We start from the raw sequence: 27,876 nt of genomic DNA on the forward strand, positions 1-27,876 counted from the left end.
ACTGCATGTGTGTAACTATCTGTACAATTCAATGAAGGTGACTGCCATTAACAACACGTTAATATCTCTGGTTCTGGTATTGTTAATCAGATACTATGATAAATAGTTGTTCATTGTATCTTGCAAAAATATAACATTTGCACCAACTGCAGTATAAGTTCACAATGAATGGGTCATTTTCTGACAAGTCATTTCAGCTACTTGTTTCATTATATGTGTGCACTTAACGTTTAATATCTAAGTACAAATGTCATTTATTTCTATATTTTAAATTAGGGTGCTTTAATCACTTTTGGTAAAGATTGTCTATCAAAATGACAAAAGTAATAATAATCTTCTTCCTCCAAAACACAATCGATTTGTTTTATACATAATCAAAATTTAAAAGATTCCCCTAAAATGCCACTCAGCAGTGCAGTTCGTTTCTTCAATATAAAGGATGGATGACGATCATATGGACAAACTTGTCAATGTCCCTCTTGTCACTCCAATGTTCAAACCTGTGATGATGTCACAAACTTCTCATCTTTGCTCTTTATAAAAGTCTTTATAAACTAATCCACTACATTCTTGTTTTTTTTAAGTTCTTCAAATAAAATAAAAATGAACATAAACTTGTTGCTGTCCGCAGAACAGAACAGGTTTGACGTATGTCATGCCAATATTTTGATTGGCTATGGGTCCAGAAATATAATGGGTAGTGACCGAAAGAACAAGATCGAGTGTTCAAGCGACCGAATGAGTTTCCTCTGTACGGTGGATGGCTTCTCTCGAGACAAAGGGAGAAGCAATGTCATCCGGGAGAGGCTCGGAGTAGAATCACTGCTCCCCAGTGTCAAGAGGAGTCAGTTTAGGTGGCTTGGGCATCTGATTACGATGCCTCCAGGAGTGGTGAGGTGTTCAGGACATATCACACTGGTATGAGACCCAGGAAACGCTAAAGAGACTCTGTCTCTCAGTTGATCTGGGGAAACCTTGGGGTCCCCCAGAAAGAACTGGATGATGTATGTATCTGTAGAAGATGAGATAGGATGATACATTTCTAAAGGAAAATGTATCCGAAAAATATTATTCTAAATAAGTATTATTTATAGATTATTGCTCTATAAAGAAAAACAAATTCCACAATTATTTTTAGCCTGCATAGTGTTCAATATCGCCACCTGCTGGGGGCATTTCTGCATGATACCCGATAACAGAAAACCCTCCTCAATTACAATTTATGATATAAATTATTAGACTTTTTCACAAATCAGAGAAGTTCTGTGAACAAAGCAGAGATCATACTTTGCTGCTATAGTTTAGAGATGTATATAATAGAAATGTGGTAAATTAACAAAACTTTTTTTTCAGAAAATAAAGACCAGAATAAAAGTATTATAAATAATTAGAATTAAACATCAAACATGAAACGTATTCCATAGACTCATTATACTGCTACTTCATTATCATTATGGGCTTTAGTAGAAGTAGTAATTATTATTATAAATGAGAGTTATTATTATAAATGCTTATGTCTTATATGTAAGTTATTGATGCCTCAGTTGTTCTCAGTAACAGAATCCTCTCAATTATTAGTCAATGAAATTAAAACACATTGCTTAAGCTTTATTACTAAATAACATCTAAAAATGGATGACACAGTTTGAAGTCAAATTTCACATAGTATTTCACAGATGGTGGAAAACAATGTGGATCCAGAAGACGTTCTGCTCAGTTTCCTCAGAGGAAAAGGTCAGTAAATGTCGCCTTTTTCAAACAACACTTTTTATGTTCCCATTAAACTATTTTCAATTTGGCTTTAACTCACTTTGTTACTGCTTTAGCTGGAGACGGGATGCATGTCATCTGTTAAGGAATAAAACAGTTATTTTCAAAACACAAATAGCATCAGGTATCTGTGGCCAGTAACACCAAAGAAAGTGTGAAACAATAAATACACAAATTAATAAACAGAAGAAGAGACGGTTTAAACCAAACCTCACTGGGTCCAGTTGACCCGCACCTGCTTCTATGTTGTGAAAGCCAAGTGTCATCAATGTTTTGTACCCATGAGAGGATCGTCAAGGCTCACGGGTCCCAGTGTGGCTTCTGCACTTCAGGGATGGTGATGTCCATGCACACCCAAGGAACAAACCTTAGCCCAGCCTGGAGGACGTGAGGGAGGAGCTGGCTGGTGAGGATGTCTACCTCCTCATTGAGACAAGTTATCTTTTGCAAGAAAATACTTGAGCAGCAAATGACGTACAAGGTATGAAGTGCATTATTGTCTATTAAAACCAACATATATGACACAACTATCTGGTCCTTCTGGTGCTGACAAATTAAATCCTTTTGACTCAACAGCCTGGAGGTTGCTGCCAAAACGGTGGTTCAGGAAGAGGTTGCTGCATCTCCAGAGATGGGAGGGATATGAAGACTCATAATGTTAGTCTTGATATTTAAAATAGTATCTTCATTTCCATATGTTTGCATATCATCTTTCTTTTAATGTCCCTCGGATCTCTGAAGAATATTTGAGCGATCACTCGTCTCTTTCACTGGATCCTTCTAAAGATTTTATCTTCCCCCCTGAACTCATGGTGACCCCTCAATTTAAAGTGAGTTCAGCTTGGTTCTTTATCGGGAATACACATATCAATGCATCGTAATAATGGTTGTGTTAATGGACACAAGTAGTAGTCATAGATTCCATTTATAAAAGGGACACATTTTATACTGGGTATACTTTAGATCACAGGTGTCAAACTGGTCCAGAAAAGGGCCAGGGTGGTGTATGTTTTTGTTCCAACCAGTCAAGCACATATAGTTGAACCAATCAGGCGTCTGAAGACAGTAATCAATTAATTGTCAGTCAGGTGTTGCTTGTTTAAGCCAACACCTGATTGGTTAACTCATGAACATAGGAACATGGAATATGTGCTTTAGATCATGGGTGTCAAACTGGTCCAGAAAACAGCACAGAGGGTGCAGGTTTTTGTTCCAACCAGTCAAGCACACATGAGTTAACGAATCAGTGCTTTAGAAAAACATTATAACAAAACATTTTAAGATTAAAAACATAAACAGGAAACAGTGCTAGTATATTTGAAATGAGATCGGATGGGGATTGATTTGATCAAAACTTTTATTTATGATACAAAATTAATATAAATAATTTCTTTTTTAAAGTAATAATACATAAATACATAGAAGTGAGTTAATGAACTCAAACAGAACACTATTATGATACATATTTTTTATATATAAGAAGCATATAGGAGACAGCTATAAAAAAAAGTGCCACCATTTTAACATTTTTTGGCTCTAATTGTTTTTAATAAGAATCAATAATTATAAAATGAAAAAAAAATTTAATCATCTTTTCAAAAAATAGCTTGATTAAGAAAATATAAAAGGAAATAGAAATAATAAAAGTTGAGCTTGAATGAAAAAGGAATTAACTAATGTTAAAGTAAATTACAAAACAATTTTCAATGTCAGACCTGAAACTTTTGAAATTTTATCAAAAGATAGTTTAAACTCACACTAACTAAACAAGGCCTGAAAAATGAAAATCAATGGACCATGACAATCTTCAATAAATGGAATTAGCTGTATGGTAGTATATCAATGCCATCAGAATATTGAATGGTTTAATTTATTTTCTTCAAATATTGAAAGGTTGAATTCATTTCAATTCTTCATAATGGACTCTGCTTCGGTAACCTCTTGTTCGCAGATTTCACCATGCCCAGAAATTACCACATTGTTAATTAGAATTAGCAGATTTAAAATACATTTTTAATAAATTATTTTTTCTCTATTACAAAATATATTCTCATGATATCCTGTCAGTTGACAGTACAAATTATTACACCTCAGCACCTCTTGACAACATTCCACACAGCTCATGTTTTGTGGTCTCATGGTGTTGAGGAACCTTGTGTGTGCTTGGCCTCCAGCGTCTTCTTCGCTATCAAGTCGGCTGAGAGAGGAGTGGATAAGTCTTTCCTCTGAGTTCCCCCGCCACCACCGAGAGGATCTGCACGGCCTGCCAGAGCCAGTTCACTAAGATGCTATCAGACAAGCAATCCTGCGTTTATATTTGAGACTTATTTTGCTGCAGGTCTCTTGTGCTGGATCGAGTTCATCGCCCTGCATCGTTGATGTCTGATCTTTCCAAAAACAAACACAGTAGACACCGCAGAATGACTGCCTTGGTGCTTGGTTCTGTGTTTCTATTGCTTATTTAGTGTTTTATCTTATTTCATTATTTTGTTCTGTACTGAAGTCACACAAATCCTTTGTTGTGTTTACAACACTGGCACTAAAAGTTTAGGATTCCGATGACTTTTTATTTGATGTGTCATTCCCCTTATTGCACCTGGATTTGCTCCAAGCATTTGTGTACACAGGCCACAGAAAGACAGAATTGAACTTTGAATCAAATTGACTTTAATGTTGCTCAACATGTGGTATTGCGCTGCAGTGACTGTGATCAGTTTTTACAGAATAAGTGCGTAACATCTTCAATTAAGTGTTCAAAATCAATGTTCATTTATGTAGATTAAATCATTTTAAGTGTATGCTAACATGCCTTTTAAACGTAATCCCTTATTACCTTTAACATGCAACAAACTCTTGATTCCTTACAGTCAGTTTAGATGTTCAGGGCCCACGGGAGGAAAGATCCTGGCACTGCCGGCGGAATCTACGAACAATTATAACCATTGTAGACAATTGACAGTCTATAAATAATATTGACATGACGCTATTTGGGTTGTGTTGCACCTTCTGGCTGAAGGGGGAACTGCAGCTCAGGCTGATCCTCTCCGCAGTTGCTGGACTGTCCAAGCGAAACGGACCCATGAGTCCCTCTTCTGCACGAGCGGCTGCTATGGCGTCTTTAATGGCAAAGAAGACGGAACTTCCCAGGAAGAGAATGGGTTCTCCAATGCCCTGCATGTGAGATTTTAGGAAACATTGTTGTGTGTGTATGTATGTGAGTGTGTGTGTGCATGTGTGTGTATGTGTGCATGTGTGTGTACCTTGGAGGAGTAGATGGCGTGGGGGTTGTACGAGTCCGGCAGCAGGGAAACGTTGAAGGTCAGCGGCACGTCACAAACAGCAGGAATCTTATACTGAGACGGACCACGAGTGTAAAGAAGTCCAGTCGGGGAAAACTTGAGTTCCTCCAGGGTGTACAAACCCAGACCCTGCATGAAGGACCCCTCGATCTCAGGAACAAACCCACACAGGTCAGAAACCGAACATGAAGAACGACCGTTTCTTTCTGTTATGAAGAACCACCTGCCCGATGTCCACCGAGGGGTTGATGCTTCTGCCGACATCGATCACGAGGTCGACCCTCACCGTCTGCAAAACAGATCACTCAGAGCTTAAGATCTTTTGCCACAGGTCTGGAGTTCTTCTTCTCACCCTGTAGTCTCCAGTCAGGCAATCCAGCTCCACCTCACAGCAGCCCACCCCGAACGTAAAGTACGTGTACGGCTGCCCCTCGAACTTCTCCCAGTCCATGTAATGATGTGGACCTCTGGAAAATCAGGAAGGATTTACCAGAGTTCTCATCAACCTCACACCGACTCACCCCGCATATCCAGTCGCTGACATGGAGATCTTCTCATAGAACGCTGCGTCCGCCTGAAGATGCCAAAAATATCTTAAGGTTTCTCGGTTATGAGAGAATCCCATTAAAAAACTATATTACCCATTCCTCCCATGATCCTTTGGGGTTCTTCTGTCGGATCGGCTCCAGGCGCTGATACAAAATCTCACAGGCATTCTACATACGCAGAAATGTTATTTGTATCAATTAAAACTATTCAGTCCCTGATCAGAGTCAAAACCTGGTCAACCAACAATAATTAGGATTCGAAAGTGTTGTGAAGTCAGAAGTTTGCCCGGAGAGAAATACCTTGACTGCCATGCCGTTGCAATCTGTTCCAAAGGAGGCAGCAGAGGGACAAGTGTTGGGAACTGTGTCGGTGCAGGTCTCACTGATGAAGACCTTGGACGAAGGAATATGCAACTCACGACTGGCCACCTGACACAAAAGTTTAGCAAAGTTGAAGTCATTTTATGTCTAGGTCTTTCTTACAAATCCACTTCCCTAAAAATAAAAAATAAATCCCAGTCAAGCCTTTTTTTTAAATGGATGGATGTTAGATGATGTTTCCAACCTCAGGCATAAATCTCTGTTAATGTTGTTTGTTTTTTGTGTGTGCTTTTTCTTAGAACACATTCATTTTTAACAGCCGTCATGGAAAGGATGCACTACATTCAGGACAGAATTAAAAAAATATTAAACCATGTTTCACGCATGAATGTTTCTCTCTCATTAAAATGTCCCAAATTTGATGTTAGAAATAATAATTGATCTGCAGCTAGCACTGTTAGCAACAAGCTAATCCAGCAACATGGAAAACCGTGTTCGTAGAATGACCCTTCATTCAATCACCATCGCTCAGGTGTACCTGTTGCATCTTTGTGTGGACCCCCTGGCCCATTTCAGTGCCACCATGAGTGACAAGCACTGATCCGTCCTTGTAGATGTGGACTAGTGCAGCGCCCTGTAACACACACAAACAAATGTAAGAATGTAAAAGGTTATTCTGCTCGTGATGGTTTCACAGATCTCACCTGGTTTAAAAAGCCATCACCAAAGCCAATACCGTACTTGATGGGGATGATTGACAGACCTCTCTTCTTCCAGCGGTTTGACTGGTTGAACTGGTCGACAGCTTGTCGACGGGCCTCAAAGCCGCTCTTCATTTTACACTCATCCCAGCAGCGCAGAATGTTCTCCGGACAAAACTGCTGCTTGTAGAAAGTAACGGACAACGGGTCCCGATACATGTTGATTTCACGCACCTAAACAGGAGATAAATGACTTTAACAAGAGTAACAAACGTGAGCATGAGCTTCCTCTGGTGAGTTAAGACCTGGTCAGCAGGCTTCTGCAAAATCATGGCAACTTCATGGATCATGTTCTCCACCACCAGCAGGCACTGTGGCACTCCGAAGCCCCGGAATGATGTGTTGGATGGCATGTGTGTTCTGCAGGCAGATACCCGTGCTCTGCAATTAGGAATACTGTAGGAGTTATCCACGTTGATGAGAACTTTCTCCATCACCTGTGGAAGCAGAATTGAATAAACACATTGATTTTAAACGTGACCCGTGCATTTCACTGACCAGCAGCGTTTCATCCAATGTGTTGCCTGAATTCATAAAGTAGTTCAAGTCGACCGCCACGATTCTTCCGTCGTTCATAAAGCCCGCCTGGAAGGTCCATAAAGGTCATTACTTCACAGAGACTTGTTTAGTCTGAGGACAACATTGAAGCAGTTTCAATGTCTGTGGACCTTGTATCTCCCCAAAACTGGATGTCTGCCTCCAGTGATGAGCATGTCGTCGCCTCGCTCAAGGACACAGCGAACAGGGCGGTTGGTCCTGGGATTGATAGAAGAAATCAGAGGTCATCTAAGAAGCGGTCATCTGTCTTATACGCTAGTGTGACCCTCACTTCCAAGCAGCCACGGAGGTCACCCCAGCTAGAATTGAGGTCTTGGTTACTTTCCCGCCGAAAGCTCCGCCTATTCTCTTAACGTGGCAGGAGACGCGGTTGGATGGGATGGCCAGTGTCTCGGCTACAACCTCCTGGAATTGGAAAGAAATTAGCGGCACATTATCCGTTTCAATGACCTCTGATCTCTTCATTTAGGGGCGAACCTGAGTTAAGGCTGGCCACTGAGACGACACATATACTTTGAACTCTTTCTCTTCCCCAACTGGAACCACCAACATGCTCTGAGTCTCGATGTAGAAATGCTCCTGACCACCTAGTTGGAGTTCTCCTGCATGAGACACGCAGTTCAACAAAACTCTACCTCAAAATGCTATTAATGTTATCAAGAAGAAGATAAAAAATGCACTTGTCAATCTTTACTTTTAATTGACAATTTTTTATCTTTGTTATTTAAAAAATAACTTTTGAATTTTCAGGAAAATCTCAAATTCCAAATTCTTTCCCCCCCCTGTTTACTCTTTTCATTGATTGTCTCTGTACCTTCATGAACGTGATCGGCCATTTCAAAGCCCTCGGTCACGTTTCCAACATGAAAGGACCTGTGAGGCTCAAAGTACGAGGACTTCTCCACTGCTTGCTGCACAACAGACACAAGACTTGAGGATTAGGTTTGTTCTTTAAAAAAAAGTTTACGATACTGACCTGAACTGTAAAAACTGGATCTGGCAGATCTTGGTATTGGACCTTTACTGCGGCAGCAGCTCGCTTGGCATGATCTCTAGTGTCAGCAACAACAGCACACACCATCTGACCCACACAGGAAACCTGAAGACCACACATTTACACTCACTGTTCAAGACTAAAGTAATAATAAGAATCACAACTGTGAAGCCACTGAGACAGAGCATACCTCTGCCAGAGTCCACATTTCATATGACTTTGTAAAACACAGCATAGTCTCCATAAATTGAAAACATATTATTTGATTTAAAGGGCAACTAAAGCAATGTCAAAACCCAACTTTCCTGATTCTCAGGGAACAAGAGGTTACAAGAACGGATTCCATTATCACGTAATAATGGTCTTCACTCCTACTCAGGCCAGCTGTAACCTCGCCCTGCTTTGTTTACTGGAAGTTGAGACATCCCAGGTTAATGAAGCAAAACCAGACGCTTGACCAATCACAGCAGAGCATTTTAGTTCCAGAAAAACCAAGAGTTTTCAGTGGGCGGGACTTAAACACATTTTCTAATGTAAATAGTTCAATGAAAAGAGAGTTTTGTACAAACAGACACATAATGATGAGTACAATAGAGGATAATAACAATTCATTCTTACAATAAGGATCTTGAGGCTCACGGGAAAATATAAAATATGCATAACTGAGCAGGCAGATAAATGTTAACAAAAATATGAGCCTAACATCACTGTAGCAACATATATTAACATGCTCTTTACCTGATCTTCAGCCAGTAGCAACTCGTCATATCCAGACATCGATCGGACATTCTTGCCTGGAATGTCTTTGGACGTGATGACGTCGACAACACCAGGAAGCTGCAGCGCATCACTCACCTCCAGACGTCTGCGAAACAAGACTTTTCACTGGAGACTCTCAAGTCTCAAGTTGACTATTTGTGTGATCAACGTTTGTTATCTTACATGATCTTGGCATGTGCATGGGTGCTGGTGACCACAGTCATGTAAAGTTCTCCGTCAATCTTTGGAATGTCGTCGCAGTAGACCGCCTCCCCAGTCGCCTGGCTGAGAGCCGTGCGGTGCATGATGGGACGTCCCACAGGGTCCTGCTCAGTTTGCTCTTCGGACACACACTGAAATAGAGTTTTAAACGTTTATAACGGCATTTTTTCTGAGAGATTATTTTAATGCCAATTGTTATTAATACCTGGAACTCTTGGACACTGGACTGGATCTCACTGGGCAAAGGAGCGATCGTGTCTGGTTGCTCTGTGATCACGTTCTGCACGAGAAACAAATAGCAGCTCATCTCACAATTCCACAGAATTTTATCAATTATGTGACTTAGGAAAAGAAAGAAAGATTATTAAAACAAAATAGGGAAGAAATCATGATTAAAAAATGTATGTAAGGCATAGAGGTTTGTTGTCAGCATGTATTTTTTGTATGTAAATCATTCTGGTAAAATACAGTTTTGTATTTAAATGGATTAAATGTATTTATGGTACCATTCGCCTGAGCTGTTGCAAAACCTCCAGATTGAACTTGAAGAGGAAGCTGAGAGTCAGTGAACGCCTGAATTCCACTTTCCCTCCAGGAGCTGACAGAGGAATTTCTATCTCCTCCAGGAGAAGTTCATAGGCTCGGTTCAGAGTTTCCTCATTCCACGGCCTGACACGAAAGACAAACATCAGGTGACACTTTTACTCAGCTCGCGTTTTATGCCGACAGTCAGACCTGTCGAGGACGGCCGCGCAGGTTTTGGCAGCGCTGACTGTGATCGGACCGACTCCACCATAGTAAATACTGAGGTCCTTCACTATTAGGGATGCGTCGGGAAAACACACCCTCATCCCCGTTGTCACGGTTGCAAAAGCACTTTCCTTTCGTGGAGCCTGTCGGAACGCTCGTACGAACTCTCCCTAGAGGACATAATGTGAAAAATATGTCATAAAGTCATTCATTTTCTGTCAGAAATTCCCTTAATATAAAGTTGCTGAAGCTGTAGTTGTTCTCAGCTACACAGGACAAGAAGTCTTAGGAACAGATGCCAGAACAAAGCAGGAATGGCGGTCACACACTCTCACACTCATGGTCAGTTCAGAGTTGTAAACAGGCTCCAAAATATTTGCTAATTTTATGTTTTGATTGTCATTGCATTCATGAGAAACAGAGGGAATTTGTTTCTGAGGCTCAGTGATGCCACCAATATAATAAAAAGCAATACACAACACAATAATAAGAACAGCAAAGATAATAATCAGAAAACTGTTGTAAACAAAACACTGGAATTAATTGTGGTTAATGAAAACAACACCGTAAAAAGTTCATGAAATATGCGTGTGTGCATTATTTAATTCATTTTTCATTAACATATTTGATCGATATGTTTTGGTTAACAAACGTAGGTAATCATTTGTGACTGGAGAGAGAAACAAAGGTACTGTGTTCAAATACTCGATCATTAACCAAGAATGCATGATTTAGTTATATACCATGTATATATTGAGACGGGGGGCTCAGAGGGTGTCTTGCCCAGGGATTAATCCAAAGAACAACCGGCACTACTTCTCACAAGGGCTTCAACACTAAGCTAGTTCGGGTTAAAGCATCATGTTCACCTTTACGCTGAAGGGAATGAAAACAGACAGAAGAATCTCATCTGATTCCAATGCAGTTTTCCGGGAGCTTACGAAGAAATCTTGATCCAAGGCGAGCTGACGTCGTCCTCCTAGTGAGAAAAACAGAAACAGTCAAGTCTGTAAGAACTATCTTGAGACGTGAGTGGATGACTCACCCACAGAGACGCAGAGGACTTTGCAGTTCCCGGCTGCCAGGACCGGGTTCAGGTCAGAGTTTGGATAAGCGCTGATAACATGTCCTCCCAGAGACTGCAGAGCACATTATGAAGACACACGGTTGAGTCAAACCACAGACAATGTTATCCCATCAGACATTGAAACATGAAAAGCTCATTTGATAAGTTTTGTTAAGAAAACTTTAGCTTGAGATGAATTCAAGAATGTGTAGTTGTGAGGAGAGCAAAACTATTTGAACTATATTGTTCCGTGGTCACATTGTTTTCTTCCTCTCTAGGTTGTCATTATGACAAACTAACGAAAATATAAAAGCTGTTCACGTCTCTGGTGAAACGACACATTTTCTTCACCCTGACTTGACATGGAAAGTTCATCTGAGTTCTGACAGACTTACAGCAACATTCCGGATCTGTGTGCTTCCCACATTTCCCAGCTGTTGGATCAGTGCTCTGAACACTTCAGTCTTCTCCTCCTGATGCTGCTTAAGGAGCTTTTGCAGAAGAGCTCGGACCTCGGACAGAGTGAGGCCAGCTCCGACCCAGACGCCTGCACACAGGTCAGAGGCTCAAGTAGACCGGGTCAGTCAGCTGAAGAGAGGACGACTCACCCTGACTTGTCTCTGTCACGTCAAACAGAGGCGACACTCTGATGCAGGAGATCACAAGTGGATGCATAACACCTCTGAACTTCATCTCAGGACCTTAAAAAATAAAAATAAAAACAGAAAAACAAAAGCTGTGAAAGTGTTGAAGAATTGCTAGGATGGAGCCAGAATATGAAGCAAATGATTATCGTGTCTAGAAGCATAAAGATAATGATGAAAACTTTACTTTCCTGTTACATTTGTATTATACTAATTCAGTTTAAGTTGGGTTTTTTTAATTTATGAATATATTTCCAAGGTCAGGACTGAGGGCAATTTGTGGTCCTTGTCAAATCATCAAACTGCCTTAAAATACTAAAAACGGTATTAAAAGGTTTAGTTGACAGACATTAAAACATGTAACGGCCTTGGTAAAAATGCTATTATCTTTTCCTGTCTGTTCTGTCAAGATGTTGTCGGACATCTGGTCTTGATCTGAACTTGAATGAACCCTGGGCAAGAAAAATGATGATCCTGTTTATGTTCTTGACACTTGAGCTTTTGTTTTTTGTTTCTCTCTGAGATTTGAGATAACAGGGAACTTCAACTGAACTCTGTATTTTTCTGTTGTTATGTGGTTTAAAAAAAAATAAACAAAACATTAAAACCATCAATATACATCAACAGTATATACTTATTACTTTAATAACTTCTATATCTTCTACAAATTGTATTGCGGATTTTCAGTTTTTCATTCATGAGCTGCTGTAGATGTCTTTGGCTAAAATTCCTGCAATTTAGTTTTTATGATCGGAGTAAAAGTTTGTAACGCTATATGATAACAAGATGTGCATTCAGGGTCTCAGGGGGAGAGGTGAGGGTCCATCACACTGAGCTGTGTCCGTACTTACCAATGTGAGTGTTCCCCATCAGCAGAGGAGCGTCTGGGTTCTTGTTCTTCAGGTGGACTACTTCCTCCAGGGAGACCGGGGACACCCATGCAGACCTCTCCCCACGAAACCAGAGGGTTTGTGGGGTTTCTGACTCCAACATCAGCTGCACAGGTAACAGAAGAGGTTGATCAACAGTTACAGACATAAAGATGGGAAAAAAACCTGGAAAAGGTTTTGTTGGATGGATTCTAGTTCATTTTCATGTGCAGCAGTTTTGAATGTTATCTTCTCTCAAAAACAGTGAAGTAAAAAAATGACGTTGACAGCAACAACATGTTGTCTGACACTCACAATCAGTTCTGGAGGAAAGATCAGCTCCTGGCTGGGGTCCAAAGGAACAAATTGATCTTTGCCAAACAGATGTTTCTGGAAATCCAACATGTGGCATTTGAATCCTCATTATAGTCACATTCATGTTCTCGGAGTTATTCGAGTCATAAGAAAAAGAAACGCAAAACACACTTACTGTTTCTGCTTCGGTGACATTTTCTTCACCATTTTTACCACAACTTCCTGGGACTCCGTTTACTTGACAACAGTTCTCCCCCTGCTGGGATAATCCACTTTTATTCATCGATTCATTTTTAGAAAGAGCCAGCAGCAGTTACTTGTGTGTACTACGTTGTAACCACTATGTTACCACTGCCAAGGAGTTAAAGTAAATGTTGGTCAGTATGATAGCAAATATTAGTGTCTTTCAGTAGATCCATCTGGACTCAGGAGTCTTTTGCAGAATTTGACAGTTTATAAGACATGAAATTAGCTCCTTGCTGGTGGTATGTGATGTCATTGTGACTTTCTGGTATTTATACAATTATAAAATTCTATAAATTATAAATAAAATAATAAGGCCTTAACCAAACAAATTAATTTAAAGATATCATTAAATGAATGTTACGTGCAAAAGTACAGTAAGTTTGTGCCGCTCTGTACACACACATGGAATCCATGTTCAATATTTGAGATTGAAGAAGTTAGCAGAGAAACCGGTGCAAACATGAAAATAAGAAGCTCCAACACTCATGTCCGGTTCAGTCTTCCTTCAGAAGTAAAGCCTCCATTTATAAGTACCTCACAGAACGTCCTGCAGCCGTCAATTATGGGCCGATATCCAGTGCAGCGGCACAGGTTCCCTGAAGATGATCAGTTCACATTGACCAGATGTTAGAGCCGAGACGAACATTTGATAACTTCAGATCTAGAGCAGTTGAGAAAAGAGCATGCTGGTGAAAGTACCGCCCAGAGCCTCAGTGATGTCGCTCAGACTGGGCTGAGGTTTGTTCCTCAGCAGCGTGTACATGGACATCACCATGCCTGGAGTGCAGAAGCCACACTGGGAGCCGTGAGCCTTGGCGAGCCGCTCCTGAAGTACACCATCATCACCAGCTCCATCCTCAATAAAGTGACTCTTTCACGGACACCACTAGACATTCCTACCTGGACTGGATGCAACCTGGTCTTGGTGCTGCCGATGCCCTCCACCGTGGTGACCGCCACACCGTAGAGCTGGCAGAGCGGCAGCAGACAAGCGTTGGCTGTGAAATGACTGGAAAATGTTCAAGTCAATCACGGCAGCATTTTAGATTCTTTTTCAAGACCATGAAAAAGAATAATAACCAACACACGGGACAATATGTCAGCAGGGAAATAGGAGAAAATAATATGAGGTTTTTTTTCTTTTGGTAGCTGAGAAACTGATATTAAAGCGAGTCACATTGTGAGCCGTGTTGTGCAACACGTGTGGTCACACAGGAATGAAGCAGAAATACACCATAAAAAAGTCAGCAGCTCTGAAGGACACAAACATTTCATTACCACAGACACTGCAACCTACAGCTGCTTCACTTAGATCAGGTGTCATTTTGTGTTAATGGTTGGCTCAAAATTTAGGTAGATAACATTCATGTTAATCCTATGTGTGTGTCTGCCTTATCTACCCGATCTACTGGAATATTATTTGGTTTTCCGTCTGATTGATCTGGTGTTTAATGTCAGTGTTCTCTTGCATTATGAAAACTAGTACAGGTGCTTGGTATATGAGCTTTTGAGCGTAAGTTAGCTGGCTCTTCAGTTGTGTGTTGTTGCTGTTTTAGCAGTTCTGGAAATGTGTGACAAGCATCGGTTTTTGTGTTCAGACACTTGTAAAATATCAGCTATTTGATGGCCTGCATTCCTCTTTTCGACTCTCTCTTCAGAGATTTTAGTGTTATTGGGTTTTCAAATTGATTTTTATATACAGTATATTTCAGAAGTTACAAAGAAGTTAAAGTATGTAGAGCAGAACAACACTTTTTTACTATATACAGCTACTGTGATGCATAATAACAACAATAAAAGGATACGTAATGGTTTTGGAGGCGGGCTCATATTTGGACACCATGACAGTGCAGGCCCCGCAGCCTCCGCCGCCGCAGCCATACTTGGTCCCGGTCAAGCGAACTGATATCGAAGTCAAGGTAAAAGACGAGGACTATGTTGAAACAAGAACTTCCTCTAGTTAATCAGGGACAATATGGAAGGATACGTTTTTCCCTCAGGTAGGAGAGCAGCGTCGTTTCTGGGTCGGCATTTTTCTCTGTCACCTGAGTTGAGAGAATGATAATCCTCAAACTTGAAGGATCGACTTGGGGTTAAATGAGGAGAAGAACCGGTCACTTCCTTCCATGAATCATAAAGAAAGGCTCACAGTGTAAAGACAGAGCAAGTGAGAATCATGACATCGAAGGAACTGACTGAAGATGTGACAGAATCGTGGCGAGGTACAAGACTATATTAAAAACAGTTGTTCCTAGGAGTTAAGTGACCTCCATTATATAATATGCACAATCTTTAGATTATGTTTATAAATTAGAGAGAAAAGTAAAGCACAAATTAAAGCATAAATCAAATAAGATCTGAATCGGCGGATCTGTTGTGTGGAGTCCCTCAAGGTTCTGTTCTTGGTCCTTTATTGTTTTTGCTGTACTTGATTCCCCTGGGTAAAATCAGAGATTTCCAGATGTTTCTTCAATTCTTCAAGTCAATTGTTATAAATTGTAAATCTCTTCACTGGCTTCCAGTTTTTTTCAGGATCAACTTTAAAATTCTGGTTCTTACTTTCAGAGCTATTCATGGTCAGGCTCCTCCTTACATCAGTGATCTGATCCAGCCTTACACCCCAGCTCGGGCTCTGAGGTCTGTGGATCAGAATCTACTGATGGTTCCGTGCACGCGGTTCAGGACCAGAGGAGAGAAATCCTTCTAGTCTGTTGATCCTAAGCTTTGGAACGATCTTCCTCTCCCTCTGTGTTTGATGGAGTTTACTGACTCCTTCAAGAAACATCTTTCATTTTTACACTTTTATTTGTGCAGACTTTTCCTTGATTTTCTAAGACTTCGTTTGTCTCGGTGGTGTCTTGAGCTTTTAAGCATTTTTTTTATTGAGTATTGTTTTGATTGTTTAAGAGCTTTGTGACGCTGGCCTAGAAAAAGCGCTCTACAAAAATAAATTACTTTCTCTGTTATTTTCGAGAATTTTCAACAACCCGCAAAGTTAAAAGGTGAACGTTTTTCGAGTCTTCTCGAATAAGACAAGATTTGTACTTGCCTTTCTTCCGTTGACAAAGAAGCAGAGAGACGCAGTTTCTTCTTCAGGGGACATGTTTCAAATCAACTGAAAGTTCACAAGTTCACAAGTTCCCGTTCACCACTTCCTGCACATCAAAATAAAACACAAAATTAGTTTGTTTTTATACCTATTGAATTGTTATATTACGATAAAATACATCTCTTCGTAAGCTGTCTTCAGTACTAACAATTCAAATGTAATCATGGTCTGACCTGCTTCCAACAGTCTAAAAAGTTCCCAAATAAATCATTGTCAGACTGTGTTTATTTCTCTTTTTATTTACACTCCAAAGGTCAAAGTATACAGTTACTGAAACAACAGTCAATCTGAATTAAAATATCGTAAATTAGAAAGATTCTGAATAAACGACTTCTGACAGTGTGACATTAATTCAGAAAGTAATTCTAGAACTAAGAATCCAAAACAAAACTATGACATTTAAAAAAAATCCCTTTGATTAAATTCAGAACGGACAACGCAGTACACATGTTTGCCTAAAGATGGCAGCAACAAGCAAACAAACTAGAAGACAAGTTGTATTTTGTTCTTCACCACGAGCGCCATTTAATCCCAAAATACACGAGGAAAATCGCGTGGATTTTAATATGACTAAAATCAATGGTGTCACGAAGCAGATTTTAAAAATAGGACTTGGCTATGTATGGTGTGACAACGTTTGTATAATAATTATATTAACTAATCTTTAATGAAAGATTACATTAAATGTATTCTGACGCTCTCATGAACCTCATATTTCAGAATTTATTTCGCACAAACAATTGATAGAATGCAATCAATGTCATTTTCATGTCGTAAAAATGTTTGCTTATATTGCAAAATATTGAGGTGGTAGTTGTATTCCGGAGATTTAAAACGTGCTGAACGCCTGAGGTAGAATGACTGTGTCATTTATTGTGTGTGAGAGAGAGAGGACGAGGGGAGAGAGAGAGGAAGGGGGGAGAGAGAGAGGAAGAGAGGAGAGGGAGAGGGAGAGGAAGAGGAGAGAGAGAGGAAGAGGAGAGAGAGAGGAAGAGGGGAGGGAGAAAGGAAGAGGGGAGAGAGAGAGGAAGAGAGGAGGAAGAGGGGAGAGAGGAGAGAGAGAGAGGAAGAGGGGAGAGAGAGAGGAAGAGAGGAGAGAGAGAGGAAGAGGGGAGAGAGAGAGGAAGAGAGGAGAGAGAGAGGAAGAGGGGAGAGAGAGAGGAAGAGGGGAGAGAGAGAGGAAGAGGGGAGGGAGAGAGGAAGAGGGGAGAGAGAGAGGAAGAGAGGAGGAAGAGGGGAGAGAGGAGAGAGAGAGAGGAAGAGGGGAGAGAGAGAGGAAGAGAGGAGAGAGAGAGGAAGAGGGGAGAGAGAGAGGAAGAGGGGAGAGAGAGAGCAGAAAGAAGGGCAGATGTGTGCACTCATCTATGCTGCACATATTTTTACATATGATTATCTGTTCATTCATGTGAAACGACTGTTTGTTTTGAAGAAGACACGTTTCTCACACAATATGAAAATGTTGATGAAGAGTAAGAATCCGACACGTGTGTGTTTGTGTTCACCACCATCCAGGTTTGTCGTACAGTTTAAGTTAGGACAGTGAGATGGTCACGTGATGCAGAGCTCATTGTGTTTGGTGGAGGATTTGTTCTCTTCTTGGTGCCACCTTCAAATGTAGGAGGCTGAGGTTTATTCAGGGTTTCATTTAAAGATTTAAAGAATGTCAGCCTCCCGCTGGTCCAAGCTGCCTGAGAACCCTCCAGTAATAGTTTAGTAATAGTACTCTTTAGTGAACCCATCTCACCTTAATCTACCCTTAACCGAGCAGACGCCGTTCTGATGGATGATTGATGGAAGGCCAGATGGGGTCAGCGTGAAAGGTCAGGTCTGCTATCGGACGAGCACAGGGTTCTCTTCTCCAGTGATGTCACAAATTGACAATTTGATTCTCCTCCACGGATTCTCACTTATCCTTAATAAACACGTGACTCACTGCATGGGTTTTTCTCTTCAGTCGGTGAGTGTTCTCTGCGTGAAGTAAGCGACTGGGTTTGGAGTGTGAGAAAGACCCTCCTGCGCTAGAAGGTCATGAGCTTGTCAAGTCCGCTTTAATTATCTTAACCATCCATCCTGACCCGGAGTGACGGTTGGGTCGACAGTTGTTAATTCATGTTCGCAAAATTACTTGATACATAATGTTGCTAATAACCAAATAAGAAATAATGAACATTTTTTATATTTTGTATCCAACTTTATGAACAAGTTTTGGACTAACACACTCAACAAGTCAGAGACAATGACAAGTGTCTTCACGAATTCTTACAAATATATAAACTCTTAATGTTTTAACACTGCAGTGACGTCGGTCGTGTAGTTTTACTGCAAATACAGCTCAGGAAGATGAAAACAATCATGGCATTGCCGAATAAAAATATTTCAGAGATGGACAAACAGAGAACACGTAAAAAACATGGAGTTTAAATCTAATTTGTGAGTCGACTTTCGGATGATAGTCGGGACATGCTTCGATCTTGTTTTGGGTAGGAAGTACAAACAACGGTTGTAGAATCGTTTCATTAACTATATGATTCAAGAAAGTAGCTAACTAAGTTAGAGATTAGCAAGAAGCTAACAGCTAAGGTCAACAAGATAGTTCCTTGTTAATGTTAACCCACTCTGACTTTGGAGTCCTGTACTATAAATGTAAAACGATTACAACATAATACAATATTAAATATTTTCATTACAATTACTCATAGTATTACAGATAACTAGAGCTTACTAGCTTGTGAGCTAATTTACGATCATAACCTGCTAAAGTCGCCACTTGGATTCAGCTGGTTTAAAGATAGTGTTGTTACATTTTTAGTGTTATCTTTATGTATTTTCCCTCTTTTTCTAACAAAATTTAAAAAACAAAAATGTATCAGAAACAGCTTGTAGAACATAAATGATGTGAAATAAAACAATATACTTTTATGATACATGTAACAAGAAACACTGTCATCTAATGTGTTTAATTGAGATTAAAGAACCGTTAATTATTCAAGTGACTTCTGAAAAACTCATTTTGAAACTTCAGGGATGTTTAAAGATGTTGATTCTCAGCGTATTTAAATTTGCAGTCTGAAGTGGAGCACTCTGAGGTTTGTGGTCTTTAGAGCCGTATAAACAAAGTCAACAGCAAAAAGGTGAGGTAGAAATTGAAGAACTAAAAAACTCTGCTACATAGTCGATCCTCGTGATGTTTAAACAGCAAAGTCTCCGTAGCCGGTCGGACAGAACGCGGCGCCGCGGAGCGTGTCCAGGCAGTTGACAAGGATCAGGGTGCCGGTCAGGTGCTTCCATCGTCTAGTGATGGGGTTCCTCATCCGGTCCAGGCCCAGGTGGAGCTCCTGGATAACATCCCTGTAGCTGTCGCCGATGTGGGCCGCCCAGGTCAACAGGAAGTCGTACGCAGGTTTCCACATTGACTGTGAGAACAACATATGGTCAGGAGCGTCACACATGATTCAGATTTGTCTTATGCATCTTTGACTCCCCCTTATTCTGTTATATTGAGTTCACGTTGTAAATGTTATATTTTTAAACAACAAATGAGTAAGATAGTTGTGAGTAAGAAAGTGGACCTGGGTCTTAATTCAGGGCACACAGTGTCCAGTCATTCAGCCTTCAAGTAAAGCAGGTTCTCGACTCACCTCATTGTCCAGCTGACCGTTTTTGTCTCGGTGCGGAGCCTCGTAGGCCTCCATCTGCTGCCTGGACACCCGCGCCAGCTTTTCAGCCAGCTCCCTCCAGCGTGACGCCACCTCCACCGCCGTGGTCAACAACACAAAGTCCAGGACCAGCTTGGCTACCAGACCCTGACAGTCCATCTTCAACAAGGCCTGGAGGAGGATGAAAGAGCAGCTGAATAAGACACACTTAGAATCTCCTCGTCTTCACATGATCCGCATCATCTGTTCTCAAACTCTATTTATAAACATCCTCCTGTACAGGGTCCTTAGCTGAGAAAACATCTTCTGCTCCGTCTGTACCAGGACTCTTGTCTGCTGGCGCAGCAGCGTTTTCATTTCTGGGCTTTCACACTAGTTACGCATCACGTTTTTACACATTATCTTCATTTTATATATTTTTATTTGTATAAAGGAAGAATGAAAGTGGGAGAAAGGAATATTATATATACATATATAATAGCTGTAGAAATAATATTTCAGCTACTTTACAAACTCAAGATAAAATAAAACTTAATTATAAAATATTATTTTATATACAGTTTATTTAAAGTAAATTGTTAATAAAAAAAAAAAGAAATGCAGGAAAACGAATAAGTAGCATATAAAGAGATTTGAGATAAAACAAAAAGGTACAGTATTAAAATTAAAATTAATAAATCACATGCAAAGATGATCTATAAAATGGAAAAAGTTATTTAGAAAACATTCTAGTTCAACTCTTAAGTGTACGTTTGAATCAATCAATTTACAAGAGGGCTGTTAGAGTTAAAGTTAAAAAGGTATAAAGTTAAAAGATTGGGTCCAGTGGTGGCTGGTGAAAAATATTTCCCCCCCATCCTATATATTACATGTAGAAATAAGGTAAGGTAAAAAAAAAATAGACACATTAATAGTGAGTAAGTAAAGTTTATTTGGGGCACCTTTAATCTAATCACTTTAAGTTAATGATGAATAATAATGCTTTTATCTCTATACTCTTGTATACATCGGCAAAACTTCACTTCCTCAAACCTCCAAAAATGTGAAGGGCGGTGCCCCAGCGCCCCCTATGGGTAATTTTCGTAGGGCTGCAAATTTGCGACCTCAGTACACAAACAAACAACAGCTGCAAATAGTAACATTAAACGTCATAAAAATGCAATACATTTTAATCCAATTAATATTCATAATTATTTTTAAATCAGATCATTATTTGGCAGCATGATTGATGATATAAAATATTTGTACACGGCCTCTTGCTGACCTCAAAAGTAGAAAAAGTAGAGAGGGGGCCACATGTGGCCCCCGGGCCTCATTTTGCCAAGGTCAGAAATGATGGTTAAAACTCGGGGTCGTCTTTTACTACAACAGGACACATGACCAAAGGGGGGGTCAAGGGTTGAGAAGATGTCAGCTGTTTCACTGCCAGCTGCACTCAGGTTTATTTCAGTCACAGTCAAATGTAGCAAAAGAAAATGAAGGAATGAAATCAACTTTTGTTTTAAATGAAATAAAGAGTTGAATTAAATGTGAATTAAATGAATATCTCCGTGACAGTAACACACATATTTCAGCTGTGTTCTATGTTACACACCTTTTATACTTAATATCAAATCAAGGTCTTATTCTTGTTGTATGTAACCTATATTTTCTTTGTGATTCTATTTTGAAATTCTTCTCCAGACATCACGAGTGGCTTTTATTCTACACCCTCTCCTCTGCTGGAGCAGCCACAAGCTGCCCACCTTCTCGTGTTTCTCCGACAAACGTGTGTGTGTTTGTGCAGGTTGTAAAATATTCATGGTTTCAGAAGAAGACTGTTATCTGAACTTTCAGCTGGATTTTGTTTCTACGCCAACGAAATCAACTTTCCACACGTTTCTCAATGAAATGAGCTCGAAGATGTTGATGGATCAATTGATTTGCAGAAGGTTTTTCACAAACATATCCCCATTTTCAGTAACTGGATCGGGGGCGTTAGCAGATATTACAGGGCGGTGTCGAATGCCCTCCGGCCAGACCTCTATTCTGATCAATGTGGCCTCAGATGAGAAAACCTTGTCTTCTCTTGTCTTCTTAGAAGTACCAGTACATAGCCTTCACTAGAAACCTTTCCGTTTCTTATTACCTTATCAAGCTTATTAAAAGATAAAGATATAATAAATCCAACTTAATGACAAATATCCTTATTGTCCTTTTAGTTCTCTGATTCTTTTTCTTAGCATGTAAAAGTGTATTTTCAGTTCAGGGTAGTCAGGGCTGGATGCGCTGAAATAGATAAGACTCAAGGTTCCTCCGGTGCATTGAGGGAGTTAAAAAATAACCGCCAGAATAAGAGCCCCTTTATTCGACTTGAAAGCAGGTTGTGCCTCTGAGATTACAGTGAGGTCACATGGATCCAGACAAACAGATGCAGCTGTGTATGACATAAAACACAAACTTCAAATAGATTCTCTCTGTTTTATATCCGCCGAGTCTCACTTTCCACTTCAAAGTCAGGAAACCTCATCTCCATGTAGCTCCCCGGGTCTGGATCCAATCTTGCTATCGTGTCTACTCAATAAAAACAAACATATGTAGGCTTTCTCCCATTTTTACTCTTCACCGACCGCTGTCTGTGTCCAATTTAATTCTTTTGTTCATTCTCTTCCAGTTTCCTGAACGCCTCGTCGTCCCTCTGGGGATGAACAACATTTGAATTAAAAGCAACTGGAATGCTTGGAACCCCTCTGGGTGGAGAGGAGACAACACTGGCATATTTGTGGATGAACTCTTCTCTCTTGCTGCAGATGGTCAGAGTCACATTTTACTTTGCATGTGACGCTTCGGGTTGACACAAACTGCGAAGCCGAGCAGAAGGTTCATAATTCATATGCTACAGTCAAACTTAGCTACGCCAATGTACAGACAAGATGAAGCTCAATATATTTTCTAAAAGACACATTTGTGACGGTGAATGGATTTTAATCTAAAAAGGAGTCTTTGAACAGCGGTCGTTCAATCCTCTTTGCCATGAAACTACAGGATTTATTTGCATTTCAAAGTGAAGTGACAAAGCGTCTTGAATGAAGAGGGATTCAACGCTTCTTTCATATCTTAAGCATTGTGACATTTCATGTTGATGGAAGTCACACAAAGCCCAAGGAAAACCAATTTTCTATCAAAGTTATGAAAAAGAAAAGTCCTGAGACGGAGAAGGTAAAAAACTTTTGGAGGTTTTATCAAACAAAAGGTTTTGGTCACTTAATGGCTTGACATTAACATAGATATTGGCAGAATATATATTTTTAAATGTACCTACTCAACCTGCAAAACCTCCAAAACAACCTAATACGTTGTATATGTGTACGCACCACCGGCGTGTTTGCGTTCATCAAAGTTACCTTATGCAATCAAACAATTCAAATTGTCTAAATGATAATATATTATTGTGTACTACAGGAAATGCACTTAAACACGAGAAACTGTGCAAAAATATGCAGTAAAAAAAAGAAAAATGACTGACTAGTGTTTTCACTTTTCTTTACTCTGCACTGAAGTTTGTATGATTTATTATTGACTCATGAATATAAATGTTTACATCACACTTTTAGCTCGTTTTTACAGTAGTTTTTAGTATTTGCAGTGAATATGTTTGTTTAGTAATTAGAGTAAATAATAAACCTTCTCCCTTTATTTGAAGGTTTGCTTAATTTGCCTTTACCATATAAATTACTTAATAACTTTATATTGAGAATCAAAGAGAAATGCATTTTAATCTTAAGTTAATCATTTATTGTATAAGTTTAAAAAAAATGCATAAATAAGAGGACATTGAAAAAATAATCGCAATCGCAATATTTTGGAAAATAATCGCAATTATATTTCTTTCAATAATCGTTCAGTCCTAATAGACAGAGTGAAGCTAAATTGTTTATTTATTTTATACACTTGATAAACAGCCTTATATTTGCAAATAATTTGAAGACCATATTTACTGAACTCTTGATTTTTCTCTGAGTCCAGGTGAACGACCTCCTGGCTTCCATAAATACATATGCAGTGGTGGAGGTTGTTCATCTTGACCCAAAAGCAACACAAATGTTAAAGCAATTATATTTGTTTTTGCGTCTTCAGGTCAGCTTGACCCTGAGATAACACAAGGGTTAACTAGTTTTCTTAAAATAAGTCTAGAAACAAAACTTTGACCAGGTCAGGCTTTGTTATTCATTTTAAAACTAAAAGAATCCAATAGCTTGTCAACACTAGATTTGTTGTAAAAAAAATAGCATTGTCTCAAAATAATAAAAAATACTTTGTATAATCTAGATTCTAATTAAATCTCTTTCTTAAACTTGTTACTTGTTACAGGTTGTAATAAGATAGAAAAACTATGCAGAACCGTGAACTATTTAAAAAAATATATAACATTTAGTCAAGTTGAAAAAAAATGCTTTTTTTAATTTAAACTTGTTTTGATTTTAAGTTTAGCAGCAATTTGGTTAAAGAACATCCTCAGTTAGTAATTTTATGACTTAAGAAGTATTTGGATTATAAGTTAGTAAACTTTGTTTGAGAATTCACATCTGTTTCTGATGTTAACAAAGAAGCACAGCCAGAGAAAAGGATCAGTTCACGATCACGATGAGGATATGCTGGTCTTACCATCATCAGCTCCCTCTGGAAAGACTTCCTCTCCTTGTTCTCCAGATTGATGCACTCCTCTTTTAACTTCTCCAAAACCGAGGCCACCTTCTCCGTTTCATTGTCCAGTTCGGTCCGGCAAAAATAATTCAAGGGTAAGTTTCTGTAGCCAAGAGCATCTGCGAATGCTCTCCAGCTGCCCACGTTCTCCATCAGAACTGTCCTGACGGTGGCGTAGATGTAGGTGAGAAATTTGCAGGGTTTCAGGATCTGCTCCATCAGCAATGTGGTTGTTAAATCTGGCCCAGACCAATAAATTGGCTTCACCTTACCAAGAACCAGAACATTCTTGGCATGGACGAGACCAAGTTTCCCTTGATGGAAGCCGATGTACCATTCTTTAGTCCGCATTTGTCCTCGCAGTTTAAACTTCTCCTCGCTTAGCAACGCAATAACGTCGCCCTTTTTATACTCCAAGAGATATGTGCTTTTGTTTTGACGGGTAACTGTCTTGATCAACTTCCCAAATTTGACTTGGGTAATGCAACGATCCTGAAACTTTGGGTATTTGGAAGTGATAGCCAGAGGAGAGAGAACTATCTTGTCCACCTCTTTCTTTTTGAGAAACCTTCTCTGACCCGTGATCCTTGCTCCAGTCTTTGGTGGTGCTTGCGGAGTTTGCACACAAAACTGAGTGAGAATACTATCCTGGGTGTCCTTGACTTGGATCCTGAGAGTGAAGTCTGACATGTTGTTGGGGTCGCACGATGAGATCATGTACAGGAGTCTGCTGACTTTCCCCAATTTGAGTTGAAACCCCTGAATAACACCCGCACCTTCGCTCGCCTTCACTTGATAGCTGGACATGTTGGAGTATAATCCCACCTGCAGGTCTTGAGGGTGTCCAAGGACGAACTGGTGTTTCCCCCACAGCTGCAGGGCCGCCGCAGGGCTACTGCAAGTTGGTCGGCCAACCTCGCTGACTAACAAGGTGTTAGGAGTGCACTCATGCCCGAAGAGGGCCACGACCGTTTTAAAGGACGGATGGATGTGTTTAGGACCGTAGACTCCAAGAGTAAGTTTCCTTTGCACATGATTCCAAACCGTTGTATTGGGGCTTAGGAATTTGGACTGGACCACAACTGCCGCATACATGCAGGGTTCTAGACTGTCCAGCTGGACCTGGACTGTATCCTTGTAAACATAAGCATTAGGAATTGGTGTGTAAGGTCCTTCTTTGCAGTCACTCCGAACACAAAGTATCTCTGTGTTGGCACAACTCTCCTTCTTCACACTCACCGACACTTTTATCTCTAACGTGAGAAACGATTTGGTTTCCATGTTGCTGATCTTGATCTCCAGCACGGGGCTGACAGTCGAGCAGTGGTCATTGTTGAGCTCAAGAGGGGGGTCCAGTAAGGCCTTCAAGGAGATCTGCTGGTAGTCCCCCTCGTTGACATGACCCTCCGGGATGTGGACGTTGATCTGGGTGTCGGGCAGCTGAACTACACCTCCATTGCTGTCCAACCTGCAGACAATATTCGTCTCCACAGGCTGTGTCTGACCCCAGCCAGGACTCTGACCCAGAGAGTCCAGATCGTGGCATGAGCGAGCCAACTTTCTATGATTTAACCAGGCGGTCCTGTAATCCTCCCGACTCTGGAACTGCTCAGGTGAAGGAGCCTTGAGACCAGAGAAGAAGCCAGAGGAGGGTAACGTTGGATCAGATTGTGCCTGTAGGACTGAGAGCTCCGAGAGACTGTGCGAACGCTTACTTTTAAAAAAGGGATTGTCTCTGTGGAGGTTTGGTAGGATCTCATTATAAGAAGGACTTTTGAATTCGTTGAATGCATCACTTGCGACAGAAGAGACGTTCAAACATGTTGGAGAAGCTAAAGAATCAAACATAATCAGATCTGCTGAATTCCTGAAGTTGGAATCTTTTTGGTTCTGATCCAATGCTTGTGTGAAAGGATTACCATCGAAAATACTGTTTTTATCAGCTGCAAAGTTTTTGGCGGGAGTCATCCCAGTCCATTCTCCCAAGCCACCGAAGTCCTCCCCACTGTCCACCATGCCACTGTCACTGAGAGACGAGATCCTCAGGTGCACCGGTTGAACGTAGGCGGCAGGGATGTAGCCCATCTCCATGTTGTTATGAGCGTACCACCACTCGCCGCCAGACGTGTCCAGCACATAGAGACGGTCGCCTTTAGAGAACTTGAGCGTGGTGAAGCTGCTGGGGCAGTAATCCTTGATGGCAACCACTTCCTGGGCGGCTTCGTAGGATGACGACGTGTCCAGTCTTAAGGCACTTGGAGAAGGCACTAGAAAGAGGAATGTTTGATTAGTTTTTTTTTAAACTTTACTCACTTTATTTAGGATTATCTATTCCAGTGTGGGGTACATAAAAACTATTTCAAATAAGTAGTATATTTTTAGGATAGATAGATCAAATATATTTTCTTTATAATTAATAAAAAAGGTTATTTTTCTGCCAAAAAACAACATTTTCAACCTTTATCAAAGTAAAAAGAAAACCTTCTCTCACTTCTTTAGTAGGTTATCACATGAAGAGATTAGTTAAATTAGGTTAAATTACAAATACATAACTAGCATGTATTGCCTCATCTAAATATGTGGGGGACACTGACCTCTGACATCCGCGAGACTGGCCCCGCCCACGCCCTCGCTGAGCTCCATGAGCGTTCCCTCGGAGCGGCAGCGAGGAAGGACGAGGTTACTGCTGTTGACTCTGACGATGCGGTGAGCAGCCATGGCCGACCCCGGCAGACGCTTCTCTCACCGAGCACTTCTCATCTGAAGGCAAACCAGAGATTTAGCCATCAATGTGTTCATGAGCTCAATTAGATCGAAATTAGATTGAAAAACCTCTTAAATAATTATATCTTTTTAGCCAGACTGCACATGTCAGATGCTCAATTTTGGGAAAACATAATCACAATTATTTAGAACTTTTGATTTGATTAAAATTTGTTTCACTAATATTTGAATCCTAATACTTTTCAATATATATTTTTCTGTTTAAGAACTAATTTAATGAAAACTCTAATTGTAATTTCTCTATTATGTGGCCTAAGATGAAGGAAGGTTGTGTCTTGCTTCAAGGCTCTGAGAAACACTGTAATCCAGCTTCTTAGGGTCTGGAATGCACAAATATGTTATTAACTAGTCAGGCTGCTGGTCAACAACATTCATCTCGTCTTCATTATCTTCATCATTCCTCTTATCTTACAGTTCTGGAGGATACAGTTAAGAAGATGTTGAAGCTACAAAAAATATTTACTACAATTTTTTTATTGAATATTATGTTTAATATTATGGATCAAAGTGAGCAGATTAAGA

General features: G+C 40.2%; 2 protein-coding genes across 2 annotated transcripts; both read right to left on the reverse strand.

Moving 5' to 3' along the window:
* Positions 1-4,426: 4,426 nt before the first annotated feature.
* Positions 4,427-16,321, reverse strand: aox6 (aldehyde oxidase 6). Its single transcript, XM_087791787.1, has 35 exons — positions 16,172-16,321; positions 15,110-15,167; positions 14,928-15,024; positions 14,023-14,131; positions 13,822-13,948; positions 13,657-13,718; positions 13,052-13,132; positions 12,877-12,951; positions 12,544-12,688; positions 11,657-11,749; positions 11,444-11,595; positions 11,028-11,121; positions 10,852-10,961; positions 9,968-10,152; positions 9,739-9,901; positions 9,438-9,512; positions 9,194-9,363; positions 8,990-9,116; positions 8,234-8,356; positions 8,072-8,168; positions 7,735-7,859; positions 7,529-7,662; positions 7,368-7,455; positions 7,198-7,284; positions 6,945-7,136; positions 6,643-6,873; positions 6,477-6,572; positions 5,918-6,046; positions 5,711-5,785; positions 5,591-5,643; positions 5,422-5,536; positions 5,293-5,358; positions 5,031-5,219; positions 4,774-4,941; positions 4,427-4,693 (listed from the first exon to the last, which is right to left on the reverse strand). The coding sequence occupies exons 1-35, from the start codon at positions 16,223-16,225 to the stop codon at positions 4,643-4,645; spliced, it is 3,996 nt and encodes a 1,331-aa protein (XP_087647913.1). The 5' UTR covers positions 16,226-16,321; the 3' UTR covers positions 4,427-4,642.
* A 2,334-nt stretch (positions 16,322-18,655) lies between these two features.
* Positions 18,656-27,313, reverse strand: LOC148080179 (SH3 domain-binding protein 4-A-like). The gene is made up of 4 exons (XM_087791788.1): positions 27,165-27,313; positions 24,532-26,837; positions 19,870-20,058; positions 18,656-19,644 (listed from the first exon to the last, which is right to left on the reverse strand). The coding sequence occupies exons 1-4, from the start codon at positions 27,286-27,288 to the stop codon at positions 19,420-19,422; spliced, it is 2,844 nt and encodes a 947-aa protein (XP_087647914.1). The 5' UTR covers positions 27,289-27,313; the 3' UTR covers positions 18,656-19,419.
* Positions 27,314-27,876: the final 563 nt, after the last annotated feature.

This window comes from Callionymus lyra, chromosome 5 (genome assembly GCF_982586985.1).
Source record: "Callionymus lyra chromosome 5, fCalLyr1.hap1.1, whole genome shotgun sequence".
NCBI classification, from domain to species: domain Eukaryota; kingdom Metazoa; phylum Chordata; class Actinopteri; order Syngnathiformes; family Callionymidae; genus Callionymus; species Callionymus lyra.

Bases quoted from the DNA above. Each gene is read 5' to 3' on its own strand.
- aox6 (XM_087791787.1), bottom strand. From the start codon at position 16,225: ATGTCCCCTGAAGAAGAAACTGCGTCTCTCTGCTTCTTTGTCAACGGA. The intron at 10,153-10,851 runs GTGAACATGATG...TATGTCCTCTAG, and splicing joins TCATTCCCTTCAGCGTAAAG to GGAGAGTTCGTACGAGCGTT. The intron at 9,117-9,193 runs GTAAGATAACAA...CTTGTTTCGCAG, and splicing joins CATGCACATGCCAAGATCAT to ACGTCTGGAGGTGAGTGATG.
- LOC148080179 (XM_087791788.1), bottom strand. From the start codon at position 27,288: ATGGCTGCTCACCGCATCGTCAGAGTCAACAGCAGTAACCTCGTCCTT. The intron at 20,059-24,531 runs GTAAGACCAGCA...ATCCTCCTCCAG, and splicing joins TCCAGAGGGAGCTGATGATG to GCCTTGTTGAAGATGGACTG. The intron at 19,645-19,869 runs GTGAGTCGAGAA...TTGTTCTCACAG, and splicing joins ACGGTCAGCTGGACAATGAG to TCAATGTGGAAACCTGCGTA.